Source organism: Blennius ocellaris, assembly GCF_963422515.1.
Source record: "Blennius ocellaris genome assembly, chromosome: 11".
In the NCBI taxonomy this organism is placed as follows: Eukaryota; Metazoa; Chordata; class Actinopteri; order Blenniiformes; family Blenniidae; genus Blennius; species Blennius ocellaris.
This window is the reverse complement of record NC_137660.1, coordinates 18,134,510-18,158,077: the sequence shown is the minus strand read 5'-3', so window position 1 is coordinate 18,158,077 and position 23,568 is coordinate 18,134,510. Positions and strand designations below refer to the sequence as shown.

Here is a 23,568-nt window from a genome sequence, read left to right as displayed (position 1 = left end):
TTTCCAAGAGTCATATCCATCTCTATACCTGGGAATGAAGCGAGGCCCAGAAGTGAGGAAAGTCTATCATGTCTCTCCCTGGCTTGTACCATTTTTTTTTTTTTTTTCTAAAGTGGGCACTCTCACGAGCGAATCCGAAATCAAACCACTCTCAATTAAGGTAGGTCCTCCCTTTGACCGTCCTACAATTAGGATGCTCTGCTCTGGTACATGGCACCATGAGAGGAAGTACTTCCTCCTCTTCCCAAGACTGATGTGTGTAGATGGAGACGGTGATCCAATATTGAAACGGCTGAAAATCAAGGAAAACCTGGATTTGAGGCAACAAACATTGAATGCTGTGTTTTTTGGACCAACGTGACCCATGTGAGAATGTTGAAAAGCTGCATAATGTGCCCTCTTTAAACAGTTATTAAAATTTTACTACAGGCAAGGCAGAATACACCCTGGATAAGTAAATAATCCTTCACAGAGAGAAAGTAAGTACATATTCAGACTCTTGTAAGTAATTTCAGTCACCAGTTAGCCCCACATGTATGTTTTTGAACTGTGGTCATAAGGTGAGAGTTCCCTATGAGAATCTGTGTACGAAAGTGAATCACATGCATGAGTACACAATTAGAATATCACTTTCTTTAAAAACAAAATGTACCTCAAACGCAACGCTGAAAGATGAGTAGACAGTGTGTTTGGATTGAGCATACACTGAGGTGTTTAATAAAGTTGACAGTTTCTACTGTTTGGGACTTCACAGGAGAACAAATTCTATGAAAGAGTTGTTTACTTCATTTTATACAGAATAAGAGAGATAACCTAAATTACACATTAAAAGCCAATATTTGTACTTTTTGTGAAGAATACAAATTTTTTTACAACAACATCTAGCATAGTATCTTAATTGTTTAATAAAAAGTTCACTTGAATATTTATTGTATGATGAAAATAAAATAACACATTCAAGGGAAATAAAATGTAGATTAACTTAAAATCTATTTCGATTTTGAAACAAATAATTTCATCATTGGCAACAAAGTCCAGCTTGTGCCGCCAAACGGTCTGAGCGTTCAAACCGAAAACAGCTTCTTTAGTTAAGTGAACTATCAACTACAAACACTTACCAAACACGTAGTTCTGTTTATAAAAGCCATGAAGCAAAGCAGTGTACTCTTGCACAGCAAAGTGAAGAAAGTCCTCTATGAGGTTCATCCATTACTCTTTCCTTTCACATTCATCAGTTGTGCACAATTTGGACATGGACCAAAGGAGCAAAGTGTATCACGGTGCATTCGCCATGCATTTTCTTGTGTGAGTTCAATCTGAGAGGAGGCAGGTCTGGTCAAGTTTATTTTGTATCTGCATCATCTTGCTTTAACTGAGAGGAAATTAAAATGAGTATATTTCTCTTTGGGATAAGGCATTTCCTAACTGTGCATATAGATAGAGCAACTACAAAACTCCCTGATATGTTATTGAGTGCTAAAATATGTGCTCAACTACGAGGTGATGCTGCCAAGACAGGTTGACAGTTTATTTTTTTTTTTTGTTTTCATTTATTATTGCTATTTTTACCTGCTGTGTTACACTGGATTACAAATGTGGGTCAAAAATATGTAAAGTATGTCTGCCAAACGTGCAGAGATTGCCCCGGGGTATCTAAAATTAATCGTTCAATGGCATGCATTAGATGCAACTTGTAGACCAGTAACTTCCAGATGTGGCACTTCAGAATAAGAGCTCTTAACAGTCTGACAGCTCTTACTAAATTCAGCCCGAACGTGACCTGTAATGACATCATATTCTGTAAGATCTCGTGTGAATTGGGGGTAAAACTGCATAGTTCATCGTGGGCTTGAACTGAAAACTACCATGGAGCTGACGATGAGGGGCGGAGGCGGGTCAGAAACCTGAGAAACACACACAAGAGATGCTGTGGCAAATGCAGAGCAATAACTCTCTCGTACAGCAAACGTCTCATACAAATGTGTGCCTTCCAGCAGTGAGATTGAAGTCAGCCAACATATTGGATGATGATGTGAGCTGTTGAATTATTAGTTTCTGTGATGATGGAGAAGAAAACAAGTCAACGTCCCAGTTTACCCCCAACCCCCTCCCATCCCCCCTTCCCACACCTCCAATCCTGTGTTTACAGAGTATAATAACCCAGGCATTGCTTCCTGCAACGACACCCTGCATGAGCATTTACCATTAGAATTTCGGAAGCTCCGGGAGGGGGAGGGGGGGGGCATTTGCCAATGGGGCATGGATATAGCATAGAGCTTCTGGAGCCAGTTGAGAAAACACATGAGTTTGTTTTTTATATAATTCTGACTGACACTTCAATTACACTGGAAATTTACAAATACATGTGGGCACGTGGGGGGGAGTTTTGTGTGAAGATCAGCAGCCACTTCGACCTCGTCTTTATCTTAAATTCCACCTATAAGACGGTAGTGGAGATGGCTTGAGGGATGGCTTATTTTTAAGTTAAGCTACATGCAATACAACAATAGATCTTTTTTTTTTTCTCAGTGGGACCTTGGGTTTCAATGGCGGCAGTGTATTCAGCAGCTGCTGGTATACAACTAACACAAGACAACACCATAGGCGGGAAGAAACCCCATTTCCCCGAGCCTTGTGGTCGTTCTCCAGAAATATGAAAATAATGGAACTTTAACCTCACAGCATAGTCAGTACAATGCCTCCAGGACAATCACCGCTAATCAAGAGAAACAAAACAAATCAACCATCTGCAACTGAAATTCATGGGACTTTATGTTCAAAATTGAATTTGGAAAAAGACTTAATAAAATTGTGAATGCGGAACCAGTGAATTGTGAACTTCTTTGAGGGTCTACTTTTGTAAACTTGGCTGTAAACCACAAAAATATACATTTCTTGAAAATGGTGCTCATACAGTACATTCAGTATGTACTCGCACCCCTGGTAATATATATATTAAAGTTGCTATTTACACAACAAAAGACAATGTTTGGCTCAAATTCTCAATTAAAGAAACAGAACAGTAAATGTTCATGGCTTTAGATATCGATTCAAGATCTGGTTTACATGACTTTACGCCGTAAGAAAAGCACAAAGAAACCAATGATGAAAGACATGGTGCATTTGAGTGACTCGTTAGGAAATCATAGCAACTGTACAAAACAACACAAAAGAACAGCTTTGGCTTATATTACTGATGAACTGTTACACGAATGTGAACACACTGACTTTCTCACCAGTTCAACTGGACAGATCGCATTACCTTAATTGCACATTTAAATATCCTACTTTTTTAAATTAAAAAAAAAAGATAGCTTGTCATTATTGCAATAAATTCTGTGGCTAATTTGTTTTTATCTCCAACATTTTTTTTTTCTTGTTTCTATTCAAATAAGTAGTCTCGACTTCTCCAAATATTGACCACAATTCCTGTATATGATTTAACTCCATGTGCTGTGCTCTGTATCTCCTGACCCACTGAATAGACAAATTAAATGAGGCCACTTCAGTAAAAGGTCTTGTATGGTTACAGCATGATTTTAAAGATAGTTCTTGCAGTGAACATCATATGTAAGGGTCCTCAGGCTGAAAGCAACACAACTTTCTCTGATTGTTTGCGACTTGCGAGCACAACAGCAAAACAGCGACTACATGTGTCTGACTAGACCAGTGACTACAATAATCTACCGCCTAACAATTGTCTTTGAACATCTTTCTTTTGCAGACGTCATCTGAATTGCACCAAGTACCTGATACCACCTGCTTGTGCATATAATTCAGTCCAGCTAACAGATTTTTTTTTTTTTCTTCATCTGATTGTATCAGTGTGAGAGTTTACGTTAGATATGTCCTGACACGTCTTATCACATTACATTTCAGTCTTACAAATTGAAGTGGAGTTGAATAATAGTATCATAATGATAGCTCTAAGGACCCTTGCTCTTACTATTATCTCCATGTCTCACCCCTCCCTCCCTCTCTGACCGGCTGGTGATTGGAGGCTTGATCTGGGCTCTTTATGTCACCCAAGTGTCCATGCGCAAGCGCTTGACTGACGGGCTCTCCCTCTCTTCGGAGCCAGCAGGGGGTCTGCCGAGCCCCAGCGGGGAGTGGAAATCTGGCCGGTGGTCCTCGCGATCGCTGCCGTCATATGAGCTACAAGACGAACTGAGGCTGTCGGCGGGCGAACGTCCCAGAACTTCCTGTCGGCTGGACCCTTGCTGCGGCTGTTGCTGGGGGAAACCGGACGGGGTGACGCGATCCCGCGGTGGTGAAATGGGCTCGGACTTGATGTTCACGCTCTGGCTGGTGTTGATGGACAGGTTGGAACCCTGAGGTAGGTGACCTCCACCACTGCAGAGGAGATAAGCAGGACAATTGGTGCGCCGCTAAAGAAACGCAAGACAACAAATGTGAAGAGCAGCGATGCGAAAAGCCAGGAATATGTAGATGTGTGATTCAGCATGATATCACAGAGTACAGTGGGTGTTGCTTTCATGTGAGGGCGTCTGGAGAGTGTGCCTTTGTTTGGAAGTGTGTTACTCACACCAAAGAATTAAGAGCTGCCTGGCCCAGTTGATGCTGTTGCCATGCCGACATGGAGCCCAGCGAGAGCCCAGGAGAGCTGAAGCCCTGTAGGGACGAGATCTCTGCACTGCTCAGGGAGTACTCTGTAAAAACAGAAGCAAGCGCGCACACACACACACACACACACACACACACACACACACACACACACACACACACACACACACACACACACACACACACACACACACACACACACACACACACACACACACACACACACACACACACACACACACACACACACACACACACACTGAGAACTCCTGCACATCTCGGAAACAACACTCTGTGCTACTGACAAAAGGAGCATGAACCAACAGCATGCAATGTACACAGGAGATCAGGCACTGGGAGGGGAGTGTGTCCACTTACCAGCAGGGTTGTAGGACGTGGGCATGCCTGAGTAGACCAGACCCTGTGGGGGTAAGCTGGGGGTGGTGACAGACACCACTGGAGTGGCCAGTGGCTGGGCGGACTGAGAGCTGCTTATCCTCTGAGTGTTCTGCAAAACACACATATAAAAGACAGAAAAAAAAACAAAAATAAAATCAGAAAACAGAAATAGTCAACTTTATAAAAAATAACAGTCCTCGGACATGGAATATTTAGTTTTTAGTTAGTTGTCACATTTGTCTCCTTGAACGGAGAGGTCTGGTGTGTAACAAAACTAAATCAAAATGAAAATTAATAATAATACGTTTTTCTTCAAGGCGCCTTTCTTGGCACTCAAGGACACCGTACAATCGGTTAAAACAGTAAATTGTGCTAATTGTGATTGTGTGAGCGCTATGGGGAGTCACGACAGAGGCTGGAGCATGTTTTGGATCTATGAGTTTAATTCTAAGTGCAGCCACAAGGTGGTGATATAGCTTCATAGCAACAACACTGATCGTTCAGGCAGATCGAGTTTATGTGTTCGACTGTTTTATGTGGAATCAGGAAACAAAAAAAGAATAAAATATTACATGGGTGATCAAATACTTGCATACACGATTTTCCCCCCCTGAATTGTTTGTACACAGTACATACCAGTACATATGGATCTAAATAATAAAATAAAAACAACAATAAAACCAACAAAACTAACAAGTTGTGGCTTCAGCGCGGTTGGAAACACTTACCTTTGCCTAAAATCCAGACATAGATCACAGAAATGTAAATGAATTGTTTATTTGTTGCCAGTGAACTATTGACTAATACAGCCAGTGTGGTACTAAAAAGAAATGACATGCAGCAATCAACACAACAAAGCATTAGTCTGCTTCATTACAGTGCGTTTAATGAGTTCAGATGAAATATAAAGAGGGATCCTGTTACTTGAATACTTCAGGACAGGTAAGGACACCAAGCAATTGGGAAGCGCCCTTCAACAAGATCGATCACGTCAACATTCAGTGCGAAAAATCAAAGTGAGTCAGGAGATCAGTTTTACACTCAGTCAACTCCTAACCGAGAAGGTGCAGGAGGGATGATATAAATGACACACTTCAATTCCCAGGTGAGCTTCGGTTGTTTTTAGTGCAGTGACTGGCATGCAGCCCCAACAAACACACCTACACAGCTTTGTGCAGTCATGCAGCAAACTTTGCCGTGAGCTACTCAATGCACACACTTCCAACTGCACTAATCAAGTGCAGACATCGTTTAGGACAGAACTATAACAAATCCTCAGCGCGTAATGAAACGAACATATGTGCAGCTGCCAGCAGTTGCGCTTGGAGCAGCATTGCATGAGGATCCAGTTGATGGCTTCCTTGTATTGTTCCAACACTCTTGAGCCAGATGACTTCACCAAGCTGAAGTATCTCACAGAATGATATCATTAAAAGTGACGCAATCTTTGCCTCAAAAATTATTTGAATGATTTATATTGTATTCGTCACTCCTTAAGATGGAGAACTTCCACTGTGAACAAAGTATCATGGGGTAAAACCTTCAGCAATGATTCTTGCTCTGTTGCGAGCGCGCGCTCACGCACACGCACACACACACACACACACACACACACACACACACACACACACACACACACACACACACACACACACACACACACACACACACACACTTAACACTCTTGGTGGTATATGACTAACATTGACGTGTTGGGAATAGAGGAGCCAATTTAACAGGCTGAGGCAATTTTCACAAGCCAAACCCAAAGCATGCAGTGACAAAAACACTTTTTTCCTTTTTTTATTTTTGTCTTTTGTCGTAATATCTTATTGCTGGCTGTTCTCAGAGCCTATCTCCCCTCCAGCCTGAGCGATTCCTTCAGTCTAGCATCTGTGAAAACCGGAAGCATGTTCACGTTTCAGCCATTTGCCCAGGCATTTGTCAAAACTCACCAAATCCATTTCCTCCTCCTCCGACTGCCCTCAACAGAAGAAAAAAAGAGAATTACAGAGAAGAAGCCGATTGGCTGTGAATTGCTCTCTGGAAAATAGTAGCAGCTACGGAGATTTTTTTTTTTTTTACAGTGAATGGGACAATAATGGAAAAAAAAAACCAAAACTGCAGATGACTTCTGCAGTTGTTGTAAAATCCCCTTCACCTCAAATAAAACACAGGCACCCAATCAGAACGTCTCCCTTTAACACGGAAGTGTCTGGCTCAAACTTTCCATAATATGTAGATTTGAAGTTCTGAGGCTGTTGTTCGGTCCGGCTACAAAGTTATTGTCCTTTGAATAATTAAGAAGTCTGGACAGACAGCTGCAGCTCAGCGAAGAACAGGTTGTCTTTCAGTTCCATCGTGGGCACTTTGAACCCCCCCCATCCCGCTCTGACTCTGTGTGGAAGGGCACGACACAGAGGCACAAGCTTTTTCTGAATCGTGCTGCTTGAGGTAATACACCGACAGTGATTGTATTTCAAATATAATCTGAGTTCAGGTTACAATTATCACAGATGACATCTGTTTTTTCATAGATGCAAATGCTGCCCGCATGCTACCGTCCACCTTAAATCCTCCCTGTGCTGAAAGGAGGCAGGAGAGGCAGGAGAAGCCCATCTTCAATCTTTTCGGTGCTGTGGGACATACTGTGACCAGGCCAGGGCTCTTAATACCCACACTCAATCAATAGCAGGAGGAAGACACGACAAGGGCGACAAGATATTATCTGGCTCACACCCTAGGCCCCTGATTAAGTCTTCATCTACACTCTGTCACACTGAGATGTGATTAATTTAATACCATTATGGCCTAATGACAGGCTGTCTGCAGACCTGCCACCGCCAGCACCCTCTGCAGCCTCTACCAGTCTGAAAAGCTTGTTTGGCTGAGACGGAGCCAAACCGACCTCCCACCAACCGCATAACCTGTTTCAGGCCGCTTGCAGCACGGCCTGTCTTGTTCCACGTATTGCACGTGCAAACACAGTAGCAAACTGTTGTTTAAACACTGTGCCAGGACAAAGGAGGAGCACCAGCAGTAACCGGAGGTTTATTTGCAAAACACAATCACTTCTCTGGTGTGGCTGCTGTTGGTGGCACCACGAGAAACACACCAGATTGGAAACAGTATATTTGCTGCGCGCTGTCTGAAAATCACCAGGTTACTCTTTTGTTTTTTGTTTGTTTTTCGAGTTTATTTTTGAAAGCCGATTCCTGAATTGCAGGGTTTAGTTTAGCCTCGGCCATTGTGCTGTGGTCAGGCACTGCGCAGCTTCATTATTATAATTAGAGAAAGCTTCTCATTTTAATGTGAATAATTGAGGGAGAGCTATAACACCTGGGCCCCAAATCTGGGCTCAGTGCATATTTTAACGGAGGTGATCTAGGATGAACACAGCACAAGAGGAATCTCGCTCAGATGACTCCTGCACACTCTTAATGAGCCCCACTTGGCAGATAAGCAAGTCCTCAATGAGGTGACAACCTCACTAACACGCCATGCAACACTGACGTGAAAGCATAAAAAAAAAAAAAAAACATGTGTAGACACCATCTTACAAACAATTCTGCTGTGAATGTCTCCAACAAGAGCCCTGCTCTGCTCTGCTCTGCCCTGAAGCGAAGCTATTTAAAGGCCCTTGAGGCCCGTGATACTTGTGTGCAGTGGTATGCTCTCTACTCACCAGTGGGGGCATCATTCCTTTGCTTGATGGAGGGATAACAACCCTTAGGTCTGGCTTGCGGCTTCCCATTCCCATGTTCCCTCCTGGGGGTGGCGGAGACTTGGTGGGCATGACTTTACCCAGGCCATTGCCGCTGGTTGTGCTGAGGAGGCCAGGCGAGCCCCTGGGGTTAACAAAACCATTCCCTGTGGAGGCACACAGCAACAGAAACACATCATCAAGCCATGTACTGTGACTGACAACACTCCCAGTCATCAAGCAAACCTCTCGCACCGTGTTGTTTTCCAGCTTGCTGCAGCACGCAGCACTAAGTGTTTCCAGCCCTCTGGGAAGTTTTAATAGACTGGGATAATTATCCTCCACATTTACAAAAATAAAATGTCCATTTCAAAATTGATGAGCCTTTTATTTTTATTGTGAATGATCACATCAAACCCAATTCTTTGCATCTTGGGATGAGGAGCAGTTCACTGGCAAATGTACTGTGACTGCTTAAAAGAAGTAGCTCAGGCCGTTACAGTTGAATCAAAAACAATAAAATGTTGTTCCGTGTTGCTATTAGCACTGCACACGCAAACAGCAGCAGAGTGTGAGACTCTGCTGCAACATTCACACCTTGGTGTTCATGTCCATTAGTCATTTCCTTTTCTCAAAAAGTGAGTATGAGTCCCCACAACTTTTTTTTTTTTTTTTTTTAGGAGCCTCCACTCCCTTCTCTTCTATCACTGGACCAACATTTCATAAGAAGACTGAATCATACCCCCGAATGTAGACACATGTCCGACTTTGTGAAAGAAATTCTGTTCTGAATAGTTCAGGGTGATTTGTTTTATGTGCAGGGAACTAATCAACGAGTATTACAAAACATTCTAATGAACAAAAGTACCAAGAAAAGAGTGCTTTTTAACAAATATTTTTCAAACGTAAAACACTGAGTCACCGTGGGATTATGTAAAGAGACAATCTCCAGGATTCAAACAAACCTTCCATCATTAACTCTCTATTTCTATGCATACTGATTTGACATTAGATTGTATCTTTGCTGCTTTTGCATGAAGTTAATTGAACGTCAAGGATGGCGTACCTGACGTATGCCACAAAAAATTGGAATGCAATGTCATAGTTTATAGCGCCAACCTAATTAAAGCAGTGAAACATGCACATATTTTAGATTTCTAAAACATATTGAACAGATTTATTTCAACCTTTTCTTGTTTTATTTCTATAACCTCGCTTTATGACTCATAAAAATACAGTAATGCAAAATGAAAGAACATTGCCTACAGTCAGATGTTTCTTTTGCTTTTATGATGGTGCTTGAAACATTTTTGTTCATTTTATATGCTTTTTGAAAAAAGAAAAAGTTGTATGATTTATTTTTTTTTTCTTCCTGTTTTTTGCCAACCTGCTGTATCTTCAACAGAAAGGCACGGTATGACTCATCTGCACAAGGTCTGCAGTGGCAATCGGCAGATTCCACACAACTGTATTTCAGTGACAACGAAGCAATGAATTGTTGTGAGGACAACAACCAAACAAACAGAATAGTTCCTGTGCCCTTATTCACCATATACAGATAAGAATCTATATTTTGAAACAACAACAAAAACATAGAAATCCTAAAAAACACAGGAAGGATAAATGGCATCGGGAGCTGTATCAACGGATCAGTAACACTTCAACAAGTTGCTGACTTCTCCATTGTGTTCAGCGTACCCCAGTGAAACACAAAGTGTGCGCACAACGAGAACGCTCTTGTGCAGAAACATAATGGAACAATAGGCCCTCTGACTACAGATAAGGAGCGCAACAATTCATGGTCAAATAAACAGTTACGGAGCCCACAATAGTATCTCACAGCTGAATCAACAGTATATACAAGCAGCTATCGCCATCAGCTCTGGCTTTGATCACATAAAGCTTGAGTGCTGCAAGAAGAAAAGCAATGTTTACAGAATTAGCACGGTAAATGTCCAGGGAAACTAAAAATAGCGGCTCAGATTAAAAACGGTGAAGATGTCATTCAGTGGGAACGAGAAGTTACTGCAAACAGGAGAACGGAGTGTCATGTGGCATTTTGGCTTTAACAGTCTTCTTGTAATATGGATAAATGTCATTAACCTGTTGCTGAGAGAGAAAAACACCAAGACAAAGGAGATGGAAAGTCGCAACACACATTTGGACTTAAAGCAGGGCTCCATCACCCTGGTCATTAGTGGACCTGCAGTGCATCCCGAGCTTCACAGGCAATCTTTTTCGACACTGACATGACAATTTAGTTGTTCACATTTCCAAATAAAAAAAAGCAACCAAGAAATCTTAACCAAGTCAAAAAAAGACACCACAAGAACAGGCAATGCTGTATCATAATGGAAAATAATGGAAGCAGTATCGACACGTACTAATGGCTCTTTTAACCGGAAAAAAAAAAAATTCCCCCTAAGGCCAGCTCTCGAGGATGATGGGCACTTCAACTAATATGCATTGTAGATCATGTTTTACAACCATTTAAAAACAACCTGTGTCACTTGGACTTTTTTTTTTACATTGTTTAAACCATGTTTTTTTCGAACATGGTATTTTAAAATATCAAATATTCTCTTCTTTGATCTTACAAATCTAAACCTGTTTGAAGTGCTATTTACCTTTTGTCCCTACTCAATTCTTTCACTGTCCTCACTTAGAGCTATCCTTTCTCTTAGTATTTTGGGAATATAAAATGATGGCGATATATTATTGATAAACTACCATTCATAATAATATGAATGATATCTGTATAAATAGAGAATTATGTTTTAAAAGTGAAAACAAACTAGTTTCAAAGGGTCAAAATATCCGACTCCGACGAAAAGCAATTTTGAAAGAAATTACATTGATGACAATTTGGAGTGAATAATGTAATAACTTATTATCTTGTTGAGCTTTTTTTTATGAAAACAAAATATTAAACATGCAGGAGTTGTTATTATTCATAGGTGAATTTAAAAGAAAACCTGGAGTACCAAATGACTGAATCACCATATTTATCACCTCAGTGATTTTCTTTGTCTGCTTCATGTATATTAGACTAAATCCTCCACCAACATGCTGGGCTAAAGACAGTGTGTCACACTGTCCTCTGCCATTTCACCAGAGGGCAAAGATGGATAGGCTCAGCGGTGTGTTCGCTGGCTCACTCAGACTTGGATCAACCCACCAAACTGTTTTATCTGAGGAATGTAGCTCTGATTATGACTTCAGACGTCTGTGAGAATCAAACGTTTCCCTCGAATAAATGCCAAGACGGGAACACATGTCTGAGCAAATACTTCGACCGCAAAGTTAATTCAGTGCCAAGATAGCAGCCACAAGTTAAGACCCAGCCTTCAGCAGGGACATTTTGCTGGGCTTTTTTCAGATGTCTTCTCTCATTCTAAATTCAGGCTTCCACAGCAGATCGGTTGTGCCAGTAAATCCTATCTGACTGAGACCGGTGCATGTTGAAAGCTGTTTGGTTTCTGTTCATTGTCCTGAATTATTAACACGGCATGGGAAGGGGCATTACATAAGGCTTTGTGTTTACAACTGAAACATTCACTTTTCATTTTAAGTTCAGAGAGAGACAACACAGCGACTTATTGTGGCCAGCATCCCACGCGGCTCAAGCAGAAGAGAAGACGTCTTGATGAATGAGAAGAAATAATAAATGTGAACCACGGGTTTGGAAATAGCAGCTCTCCAATAATAAATGCCATGCACACTCCTATTGTTACGTCTGAGGAAACTAATTCCAGACAGGATGTCCCGAGGGTGATTTGTCAAAAGTAAAGACACATGGCATCTAGGTAAATAATTGTTCTTACGTCAAACCTTTTTACTAAAAATCTACAAATTAAACAATGCAGAAAATCACAAATCTCTTGATAATCATCCACAATCATCTGACAACTAGGACCACAATTCATTAACAACCACAAAAAAGAAGACACATAATTGCATTTGTTCTGCAGCCTGTCACCTGATGTGACCTGCTGATGATACAAACATGTTTTGTAAACTTGCTTCAAAAGCTTGTAGCCCTCCAATATTAATGACGTGACGTGTGCAGCTTGCAGACATATTGTATAACCGAGAGCAATCCCTCCCTTTTACCCACAAGTTTCTCACCAGTAAGGGACCAGAGCTTGTAATTACATGTAATTGTATTGTGCCGTTAGGAGAAAGGATGTATTGTATATACAATTACACCGGAATATATACTGTACACAAGATTCATCAGTCTGACTTTTAGAGAATAACGTTTTTCGGGAGGTGTGTTAGTGGTTTTAACCATCATCAGAACTGGAGACTAGACAAGCACAACAGATGGCTTATTTCAAAAAGAACAACCAAGAAATGTTTGCCAGAAAATGTTGCCAGTCGTGTTCACTGTGGCATTACATGTGCGTGCGAGCGCTTGCGAAAAAGGACATTTACAGAAACAGCTAATAAATAAACCAGATCCTGCAAATTAAAACAACTGCCTGTCGCAAACTCATGGGTCGTTTGGAAAATAAAGTTTGAATCTCCCAGTCGTGTTCAACACAAACAAGTGTTCAGTATCTCTCTGCTGCTGTACATACATCTTCTCCCTGCGGTGACATGCTCAAACAGGGGAGGCGATATCACACGACACATCTTCCATCTTGGCACTTTCGAAAAGGTCTCGCGTTCATAGTTGCTACTTGTGAAAAATCATAACTATGTCAGGAATGGTCATGTGACATCAGGGCTGGAGAAGTTTGTCTTCCCTGTAGTGGCTGCTGTTCAACACACTTGGCGCAAACAACAGCTGCAGCTTACAAACACTCCCTGGCCGGGGCTCTTTACACGATACCGACCCCGCACCACGCCCGCACGGAAAATTACTCTGATACACTTTAAAAAAAAAAATACTGACTGAAAATCAATTTGAGTGACCCTTGAACAAAAAAAACAAAATCCCTAGGATAAAATCTGTATCTATTTTATAAGTATCAATATCATAGGTCACAGTGTCATAGCAGCAAGGTGCAGTTCGACAGAAATACTATACACTGTGCTACAAGCTGAGTGACATGGAAAGAGTTAAACTCCACCTGCCTCCATGTCTCATGCAGCACATTTCAGCCATGACAGGCTCTCCGGTCATTGTGTACCGGGGACTTAGTAGGATGACATGGCCTGAATACCTACAGGGTTATGCTGGTCTAGCATCTCACCGACCCTCTCCAGCCTTATAAGGGCCGCCAGGGTTGAGGGGGAAAGCAGATGCACCTGTCAATAGATAGATGAAAACAGGGGAAGGGAAAAACCACACGGGGGAGACAACTTTAAAGCAAAGCCTGCTTTTATTTACCTGCCAATATCATCCGGACAGCCAAGTGACCTGCCGAATGCAGACGCCGTGCTGTGTGAATGTGGCTGAGCCGTATTCCAGCTCTCAAACAGGCATTTAACAAGCATGCAATACATGGCCTCAGTTGAGACACACCTGCGCTCCCTTTGCGTTCAATGTGAGTCGGGCGCAGCGCAGCAAGAGAGACTCTCTTGACTCTCATGAACCAAGATCTACACCAGTATCCAGCTCATGTGCTTAGCAGGAGGCCCATTGGGCACCACTACACAGAGCTAATGAATCTCTCCAGGAGGACTTACCCGCTGGGCTGGAGCCCGCACCACTTGGCACTGAAAGGTCTGTGGTATCCAGCATGTCACCTAATGAGATGCGCAGAGTGATATGATTAACCATCTGCATCTTTCCGCAAGCTAGCGGAGCATGTGATAGAGACGCCAGACCAGACATGAGAATGTCATGTAGATCTTTCTCCACAGAACACGGATGGTAATATGTGCTCTGCCAGTCTCCTCGTGCGGGAGGGGAAATAATTTCACTACCTGATTAAAGAGAGCAGCAACTTGCAGATGGTGAATTCATTGTCCCACTGAGAGGTTGCATGCACACTAAGCACTCGCTCATTATCTATGAAATCAGGAATCAGTTTGAGTTGCTCTTAACAATCTACCAACCACAAATCTTCAGGAACTGCAGGAGGTAAACTCAAAGCTGGTATTCAACCTAAAGCTAAAAGCATTGAGCAAAAGAGAAACCGTAATGGAAAAGAAAAACCCTGCAAATAATCTAGAACGATGGAAAAAAGACATATTTAACATAACCCAGTTGAAGCGATAGGCGCCAGTCAGTTCTGATATGTGGTTAAGTTAGAATGAGCCTTTTCACACCTTGCGGCATGTACTTCGATCACATTCAGTGTAACTGAATCTTGCAAAAGCCATCTGGCATCACTGAGTCAGACGAGTCATACAAAAACTAAGAACTGACATCATTTTACCAAAATGCTGATATAGTAAAAGGTGTGATGATGAGTATTTTGTAGGGTGTGAAGAAGAGATTACACAAATATGAGTTAAAAGGGTGTGACATGACAAGTGATACCAGATGTATCACAAAAAAAAGAAAATATCAAACAATTATATAGACACACACACATATAAAATCTATTTGTTACTTTGTATTCAGAATTTCAGCTTCAAAGTCAAATGAATCAAAAATATTATTTTAACAGAGCCAAAAGGTTTCCTCAAATCGCAAAGGTTTTCCTCAAGGTAGTTGGGTGCATGCGAGCACTGATACTGAACCCCTTTCATTTCTATGTGCTTGTAGTAAATGTAAAGTTTAAAAACGGATTTAAGAAATCTATTCCCACATCTCACTGAACTGCACAATATATGTAATTTTTGGGGCATAAAGTGAAGAAAAAAAAAAGAGTTATGCATTTGGGCTAAACTGGATCCAGCTGTGTTGATCTTCTCAACTACCTCTATGGAGGACTCAATACCAACACCAACATGAATTGTCTGCAGCCAAAAAAAAGTGCGGTGTTTACAACATTTGTTCGTGCATCTCATCGTCTGAGATTACTGTCCACTAACCTGCACTGCCTGCACTGTTGGGCCTCTGAGAGCCTCCACTGGAGCCAACATTCCTGTGCAGAGAGGCATGTGGAGGGGACAGCATCCCACTCTCACTCATAGAAGCTGTGGCTGCTGCCAGGGTCTGGCTGGCCAGGGTCCCTCCTCCCTGGTACATGGCATTGGGATTGGATACAGGCACTGCCACATGCATGGAGAAGTTCTGCTGAGGCAATGCTGTCGGCTAGAGGGAGACAAACAAACAAATGTTTACACACAATGCACTCAAAATCCAAGGTCTCGTGAGTCTGATGGGTCAGTGGTTGTCATGGCATCCTCAACAGAGAGTTTTCATTGAGAGCGAGCTTCAATAAATGAATAAGTTCATAAAACAGTCAGACAGAGCATGCTAAAACGCTGCAGAGAAAATCTACTACAATTGATGCAAAGGATTCATATATATACAATACAGTAACAGTAATTATATAATACTGTATAATATGTTAGAAGTGACACCACACAACCATCAAAGAAGTTTATTTTCAGTAACAATATACATTCAAAGTACACATAATAAATCAGTGGTACCAAAGCATACACAAACCACAAAACATACACAGAATTCAGAAACATGCATTCAAGTGATCACTTTGGCATTACAGCAGTCAGCACTAGAGACATGACTTTGCCTTTTAAAACACCAAAACAAAATGCAGTGGTGGAGAAGATTTACATCTACAAATATCACAATATATTTTCATCAAGAAGTGCTGACTGTGCAAAGCGTGAGTGAGAATGACAGGTGGTTGTGAGTCCGTTTTATCAGCATTATCCAGTGAGCTGGTTGGGGTGTTATCATTAGTTTGTTAATAGCAAAGTGGTGCTCATCGTGTCAGGAACATAGAGTGAATGACTACTTGGAAAGCACTATGCTCTTGTGCAATTCTAATATTGTCACGCATGATAAGATCACAAATGATCTGTGATATTTTGGAGAGTTAACCAATCTGGCACTTGATGAAGGCAAAGGAAGACGCTCAAAAGAATATTGTAGTGTAGGTGTGCTTTGGCAACGTTGCAACTTAAATTGGTACTTGTGCTGCAAAGCACGGCAAGAATAAATAAAAGAAAAATAAAATGAGAATTTGCAAACATGACATCATCAAGGAAAAAAACTTGTTTCTTTTTTTATCAATAAGGTGGAAGTTTGCTTTAGAGATGAGAAAAACACCCTGAAACCAAAGATCCATCAGCTTGTTATGATCAACATAACATCCACTGAGTATTTAGCGCAAGTTCCTGATGTTTTTAAAGAGCGTTTGCTTTTTGATTTATGATACCATGACATGATACTAGGGTGTAATCTTTCTAGCAGAGGCATGCAACATTTCACCTGTTAATGAAATGTGATCTTATCAGGGTGTGCCAAAATATCAGCTGCAAAACAAATCAACAAACAAAACAAATGCACGCCCAGTAAAAGCGGCCATTAATCTGAAGGTACAGTAGTTCAGAAAGAAGTTATCAGAAGGTCTGGAGGGGTAACAAAAAAATAAAAAGAGGAAAAATGTTAAAATGAAAAAAGAGCCAAAATCCTTTGTGCCAAAAAGCCAAGCAAGAGCGTTGCATTGACAGTACTTACGATTTTATGATTTCTCATCATATTATCAAACTCCTCATTAATTTTTTTATACTTTTCTTCTGTGTGAGGAGTGAGGACATATGAGGCATCTGGGTCCGGGCTATCACAACCTCTGTGTTCTTTCTTGTTAAGCGCCTGTAGTGAACATCAACATAAAGACAGGAATCAACACAAAATAGCAGGGGATGAAGGAAGTACTTACACCACAGCGCTTGTATATTAAATCACTTTCTTCGCTTAGTTTGCCGAAATGGTCGTCCATGAGGGGGCTGTGCCCAAAACAGTCATCAGGATCAGGACTAGCACAGTCATTATGGCCTTTGTTTCTCAATTTCTGAAATGAAATTGCACAGTTGAACAGAAACAGTATACAAGATGTGGCTCTGTGTTTTTGCTTCTTGTCACCTAATATAAACACAATGACTTGCACGTTTCGGGTACTCTAAATGCTTTAGATTACAAAACCTCAAATGCTATCATTTGATCGACAGGCCAGATGCTTCATCTCGCCTGTCGGAAACTGAATTCTGTTGCATGATAGTCATATAGTCAGAGTCATAAATGCTGGACCTCATAGAGATAGTGTCGTCTTCAAAGTGGCCTGATCTCAACAGTGTAATTGTAACTGGTCAAATAGTCATCGTGGGATTAAGTGAAGATGGACAATCTGAACATCCTAGATCATGGGAACCATCAGGCTCCCCTGCATAAACTTAATCTTTGAAATACCAATTTGATTTCGGCTCATCTGTTTTCTGCTCTTTGCATGAAGTTTATCATTACGTGCGAAAATAAGCGAGAATGATTACAATTTATGTATAAATTTTATGACTCTAAAAATGAATGACAAACAATTCACCGTTTACCATCTTCACATTTTTTCACATGGACATGTATAATACATATTACAAGTAACAATTTGTGCGATATGCTCATGTTTTTCCAAAAATTAAATCAAATATAACCAGATTGGGTAAAATACATTTTTCTCTCTTCTCCATCCTCCACCCTTTCTGCCATCTCAGCCTGCTCTTCCTTCTCACTGTGTGTTTGCATTTTTCATTACATTTCAGTTGCATTAAGCCACCCAACTGTAAGAGCCTCCTGCATAAGACAATCCTGCTGCACAGCAATTCCTGTCCATTCTCTAATCACTTGTGGGATCTTAACAAAGTTAATGCTTGTAGGGAGTAAAATGGATTACTAAATGTGGGTAAATATGTTTATTTGAGCATGGAATGGAGCAATTATTCTAAAAGCAAACCACTCATCACTACATAGGGTGGCGTGTTGTGGCGTAAAGATCCCATTCTCACCACATCGAGTAAAAAAAAAAAAAAGAGTTGTACAATGAAACAAATAAATGTGCTCCAGTGCTCTTTTGCTCACTTTCATACTGGCTGTTCTCTGCTGCTCATTACAGCTCTGAATAGCCGTGTTAACAAGCCTTGCTGACAGCATGTGACAGCTTGTGATATCAAGGCAGTGTACATCAAAATATGATTTATGTGTGGCTCTCAAGGTTCCTCTATCAGGCTTCTGCAGGTCCGCAGCAGCGCCCTGCACTGTCTGTGGGCCGCCTTGAAGGCCCTGCGTCTACAGGAGGGTCACTGACTCCTGTGGATGTCGGGGTCAGAGTGCGAGCCAGAGGAGAGGAACCTACACACACTAATGAGACCCTGCTCGCTCTCTGTTTTTGGTCTTCATCACCTGGCAAAGTGGAAAATGTGTCTGTGCATGTGAGGGACGAACACAGAGAGAGAAACCGAAACTATGTGAGTAGGAGTGTGTGATGCATACGTGCAATGTCTGTACATTGTGTGTGTGTGTGTGTGTGTGTGTGTGTGTGTGTGTGTGTGTGTGAGGTGTGAGTGTGGTGAGGGGATGGGGTGGGGAAGGGGTATTTCTACAGCTGCTACATCCTCTGACAGTGATGTGACAATATATGTAGGTCTGCGCATACAATGCGGCTAACCCAGCGCTGCTTACCACAACCTCAGTGCAAGTTATATTTCCTAAAACCTATACCATGGGCTTTATAAGACTCTTACAAAATGCCATTGCTCATTAAAACCAGATGATACAAAAACTCTGGGCAGTCACCAGGGTACATTACTTGAGAGTTGTATATTTCGAGGCACCAAAACAATGTTAATCTGCATTGCACAGGCTGAAACGTGCCGCTGTGTACAGCCGAGATAGAAATAAGGAAGTTGAGAAAAACACCCACATCTCTTCAAACATGAGTGTCCACAATTCCCAGAGGAGCGCAAAAGAGAGAAGCCCACTGGATAATGAATGACCAGCACTGTACCACAGATGCATTACTGTTTGGTGTGGTAGAGAGCAGAGGCATTCTTCTCATTCTAAGAAAACGCCTTGCTGGTTCATTTCCTGTTTACTGAACAAACCCTCTTTAGTTAGGGTCCTGAAAGACCTGTGTTTACTGGGGTTAAACTATGCACTTTCTCCACCAGGGAGCCAAAGATCTGATCTCAACCTGCAAATTTAAGTTCCAACCTGGTCATTATGGTGAATATCTTGGTCTGACTGGTTGGGCACGGCTGTGCAAGATGGGCAGGGCCACTCTACTTTCACAACAAGCCTGGCTAGCCTTCAGCCCACCGCACCCACTGGCTCAAGCCATTTAAGGAGGGGTTGGAGCAGCACAGAGGGGTAAGCAAGAACCAAACAGCAGCAGTCAAGGAAAAGCAGCACTCACATCTGTTCGATAGTACATGACATAAGTCACCACAATATGTAATATCCAAAGAAGGTGCTGTGTATGTTAATTCACTGTGTAAGACGTAATCATCTCTGTGGCAGCTTAATGGGCACAAGACTCACAACAAAGGAAAGCATGGCTGTAATTCTTCTTTTAATGACTTGGCATGTTGTGGATGCCCCACAGCTCCCGGTAAATGGATCACTAAATCAGCACATGGCCAAACAGGTGTCCCTCTTCCAAACACCTGTCGAGAACTGGCTGCCCATGCTGGCCAATCAGACGGGGCCATAGAAGTGACTACATGTCGCCCCGAGGGCCAACTGACACCAGAACTTTGTTCCCGCATGTCAATTCAGTATACTACTTCAGACGCTACAATGCACTGACTTTGAAAAGGGAAACCGTTGCAAGATTCTGGACACTATAGAAGCAGTTTTAAATGCCTCTCAAATTCTGAATCAAGCTGTGAGGCTTGTATATTGGAAAGTATAGTTGGCTGGATGTGAATGCAGCTTAAACTGGGATTTTCAGTAGCATGTCTGACGAAAGATATGGTCTGTTTGTTGGGAGAGGGGCTTACAAAGAGTGTGGACAAGGGAACTTGTATAATCTATTCACAAGGCCCTGAGAGACCTACAAAGATGAGTGGGAACAAGGCCAGCTGCTATTTTCTCACAGCAGTCCCAACCTGTATTGATAAAAATTTGGCTCTTCAAATAAAAATGAGACTCTGAGTGGCTGATGACAAGACATACTGGGCACTATTGTTTGAGAGTGAGTGCACTGTGTGTCCCTCATTTGGCTTACGTGATACTTCAGCTTCTCTTGAAAAATATGTTCCATTGCAGAAGGCCTTGAAGCTTCCTTGTCCTGAAGAAAACATTCATATGAGCCCTGACTATTAACCTGGCTGTTACCATGGCAAACACACAGCACAGTAATTGCTTCTTCGGGTTAGCAATGTATGTGCAGCACAGAACACTAAGAAACAGAATAAGGCAACCTTGCATCCCTCTGATTTTACAACAGACTGAGAAAAATACTAACATTAATGCTCAGCTTTTTTGCAATAATCCATAAGGTCATAAGTTGCAACAGTTCATCATATCACGTCAGTTCTGGGCCTTAAATATCCTTAGATACGTCGACATTCAATGGGTTAAAAATAAAGCCTAAACTATTGCATAAGCCTCCTACATCTCCTGTTTCTTGAGAAGTACTTTGAGTGAAATGAACCCAAGCAATTTTTCTTTGCTGCTTGCGAGTCTTGAAAAACCATTTCATTCTGATGTTCCTCCTCGCTTGTGTCAAGACAGCTTTCTGTATTTAACTTATTCATGTACTGTACAGTACTGTACATGAATAGAAAGGCAGGGTGAAAGGAGTAAAATAGTGGTTAGGTATAAAAGCTGAACTCCAAAATTGTGGGGGAGATGGCTGAAAGGAGGGCATGAAGAGGCTGTTTCTGTAGTCTCACCCATTGTGCGTGAATCACAGCAAAAGGCTATACTTAAATCAGCTTTTGCTATTGGTTGAGCAGCACCTGACCTATGACTGGTGCATCACAGCTCTGATGCAGGCGCCCTCCATGGTAGGAAAGACAGCTTGCTTGCAATGTAATAAACTGAAGTACATCATGAATGTTTAATCCATGCAGCGTTTGTTCCAGCCTTCCTCAAAGCACACACAGGCTATATTTTAACCGCTTTTTGTGCCCTGGCCTCCTCTCACCTCATTTCAGCCGGGTCCCCAGCCCCTCTCACCCAGCAGTGCTGTGAATTAGACCTTGTGCCCGCCGCTACACTAGGCAAGGTAGCGTGCTAATCCTCATGACATCACCATTGTGTCCAGGCCGTTCCATCTAATGTGCTTATCAAAGGGCTTCTTTGAGTGTGAATGCAGTAGGAAATCAGCATGGGGAGGTGGCTGATAGGAAGGCTTTTATCTGCTGAGGAATATTTCTGCTCTTATATAACATCTTAAGAGACTTTCGCTACCATCATGCTCCCTTTCCCCTGTGGTGCTGTAGTCTTCACTTGAGGGGAATAAAAGCCTCTTTAGGTTGGTCTTCAGGCACTGTATGCACTGTAGGTCTGGCAGTCTGTCACTGTAATGTAGGAATGCCTCTTCTTTCGGTTTCCCACCACATATTGCGAGTAGTGTGAGGGGCAATTAGATAAGGAGACCTCTGTAATTCCCAGACATATCTTGTTTAATCTCATGACCATTACACATTACAGAGGGGAACAGATATCAGGATATGAGACTGAATTCATGTCCTTCCTTCAGCAAACCCCATTGTCTGAGTTGTTAGGTAGGCAGGAAAAGCAGCAGGAGGGGGCAGTCTTCTGACTTCACCGCCTGTATTGCATTTTCGTATTGTTTTCTTGCAGCTGTTAGACAATCCACGTATATGGTGGGACTGGATGTCCTCAATGAAAAAAATGCCATCAAAGTCAAGGAGCCATGAATCCTACGTGAGTCATGCTTGCGAAATCTGAAGCTACAAAAATACAAAGTGCCATGCAAGGGTTTCAGGTGAGTTGTGTGATACTACCTCATTCTATTTACTATTTGTCCATCATGCAGTACCAACAGGGAGGTGTCTGATCGGCTCTAAATGTATTCCACAACCCAAAACATACAGCAAGTGCCCACAGCAAGGGGTCCAAGAAGTAATGGTTTGGCCCCCACAGAGTCCTGCACTTTTCCATAATCAAGTCAGTCTGGGTTTAAATGAGGAGACATAAGGATCTGAACCGACATGCACAGAAAATCTGGGTTTACCTCTGTGTGTGTGTGTTCCTTCAAAAACTGCGTGAATGTGTGCTGAGAAGAACTGATGATCTGTTATAGTCAAAGGTTGACCACATCACATTCCTGTACTGGTAATTCACTTTTCATTTTGCAATAAGATATAAACTATAAATACATATTTTATTTTTATTTTATTGAAGCAAACTCCAGCAGGCATCTGTTAAGCTAAATTCTACACAGTGCTGTATGAAGATGACTCCAACGTGTTAGATTGCATACTCTAAACAGCACATGATTACCTGTCTTTGAAAGTACAGGTTCACAATGTATTATAGCCTATTGATTGTAGTGAATATGAAGTAATTGCTGTGGAGTGAGTAGTTTCTTTAGGGCCTTCTGCTCTGAGACTGTGGTGAATGAGTGATGTGACAAAGCTATTAGCTGCCACAGACAGGGAGAACATTCTCAATCAGAGGACTGCATATTTCCAGTATGGTCACGAGGGAATTAAAGTACAAATTGAGGATGAAGGCAAACCAATGTCATCATTATCTACAGATTAAAAAGAATGGGAACACACTGTCTCCACAAAAGGTGGCACACAATACAAACCTATAAAACGTTAACATACAGATTATTGAAAATCTTTCTGGCCATTTTACTCTCTATCTCTGTCTTCCCCTCTCTCTCTGGTCATTGAGTGGATCATTAGCTGTCAGGGCCATTGAAACCATACCCCCAACCCTGAACTCCCATTCCTGCTTGCCTCTAAAATATTCATAAGGACAATTAGGAGTTCCGATAAGGCGAGTACGGAGGGTTGGGGGGGGGGGGGGGGGGGGG

At 41.9% G+C, this 23,568-nt stretch overlaps 1 protein-coding gene across 9 annotated transcripts in view; it reads right to left on the bottom strand.

Annotated features, from left to right (window-relative positions):
• Window positions 1-688: 688 nt before the first annotated feature.
• Window positions 689-23,568, bottom strand: part of mef2aa (myocyte enhancer factor 2aa) — a 63,199-nt gene continuing 40,319 nt past the window's right edge. For 2 of the 9 annotated variants that reach the window (XM_080505153.1, XM_080505154.1), the window contains exons 4-11: window positions 17,443-17,574; window positions 17,241-17,375; window positions 15,620-15,842; window positions 8,669-8,853; window positions 6,939-6,962; window positions 4,963-5,092; window positions 4,547-4,670; window positions 689-4,353 (exon numbers count right to left, since the gene is read on the bottom strand). In XM_080505153.1, the coding sequence (XP_080361279.1) occupies window positions 4,017-4,353; window positions 4,547-4,670; window positions 4,963-5,092; window positions 6,939-6,962; window positions 8,669-8,853; window positions 15,620-15,842; window positions 17,241-17,375; window positions 17,443-17,574 (1,290 nt within the window). In that variant the 3' untranslated portion in view covers window positions 689-4,016. The remainder of the gene's footprint in view (window positions 4,354-4,546; window positions 4,671-4,962; window positions 5,093-6,938; window positions 6,963-8,668; window positions 8,854-15,619; window positions 15,843-17,240; window positions 17,376-17,442; window positions 17,575-23,568) is intronic. The other 7 variants (XM_080505156.1, XM_080505155.1, XM_080505159.1 and 4 more) reach the window with 7 other exon arrangements.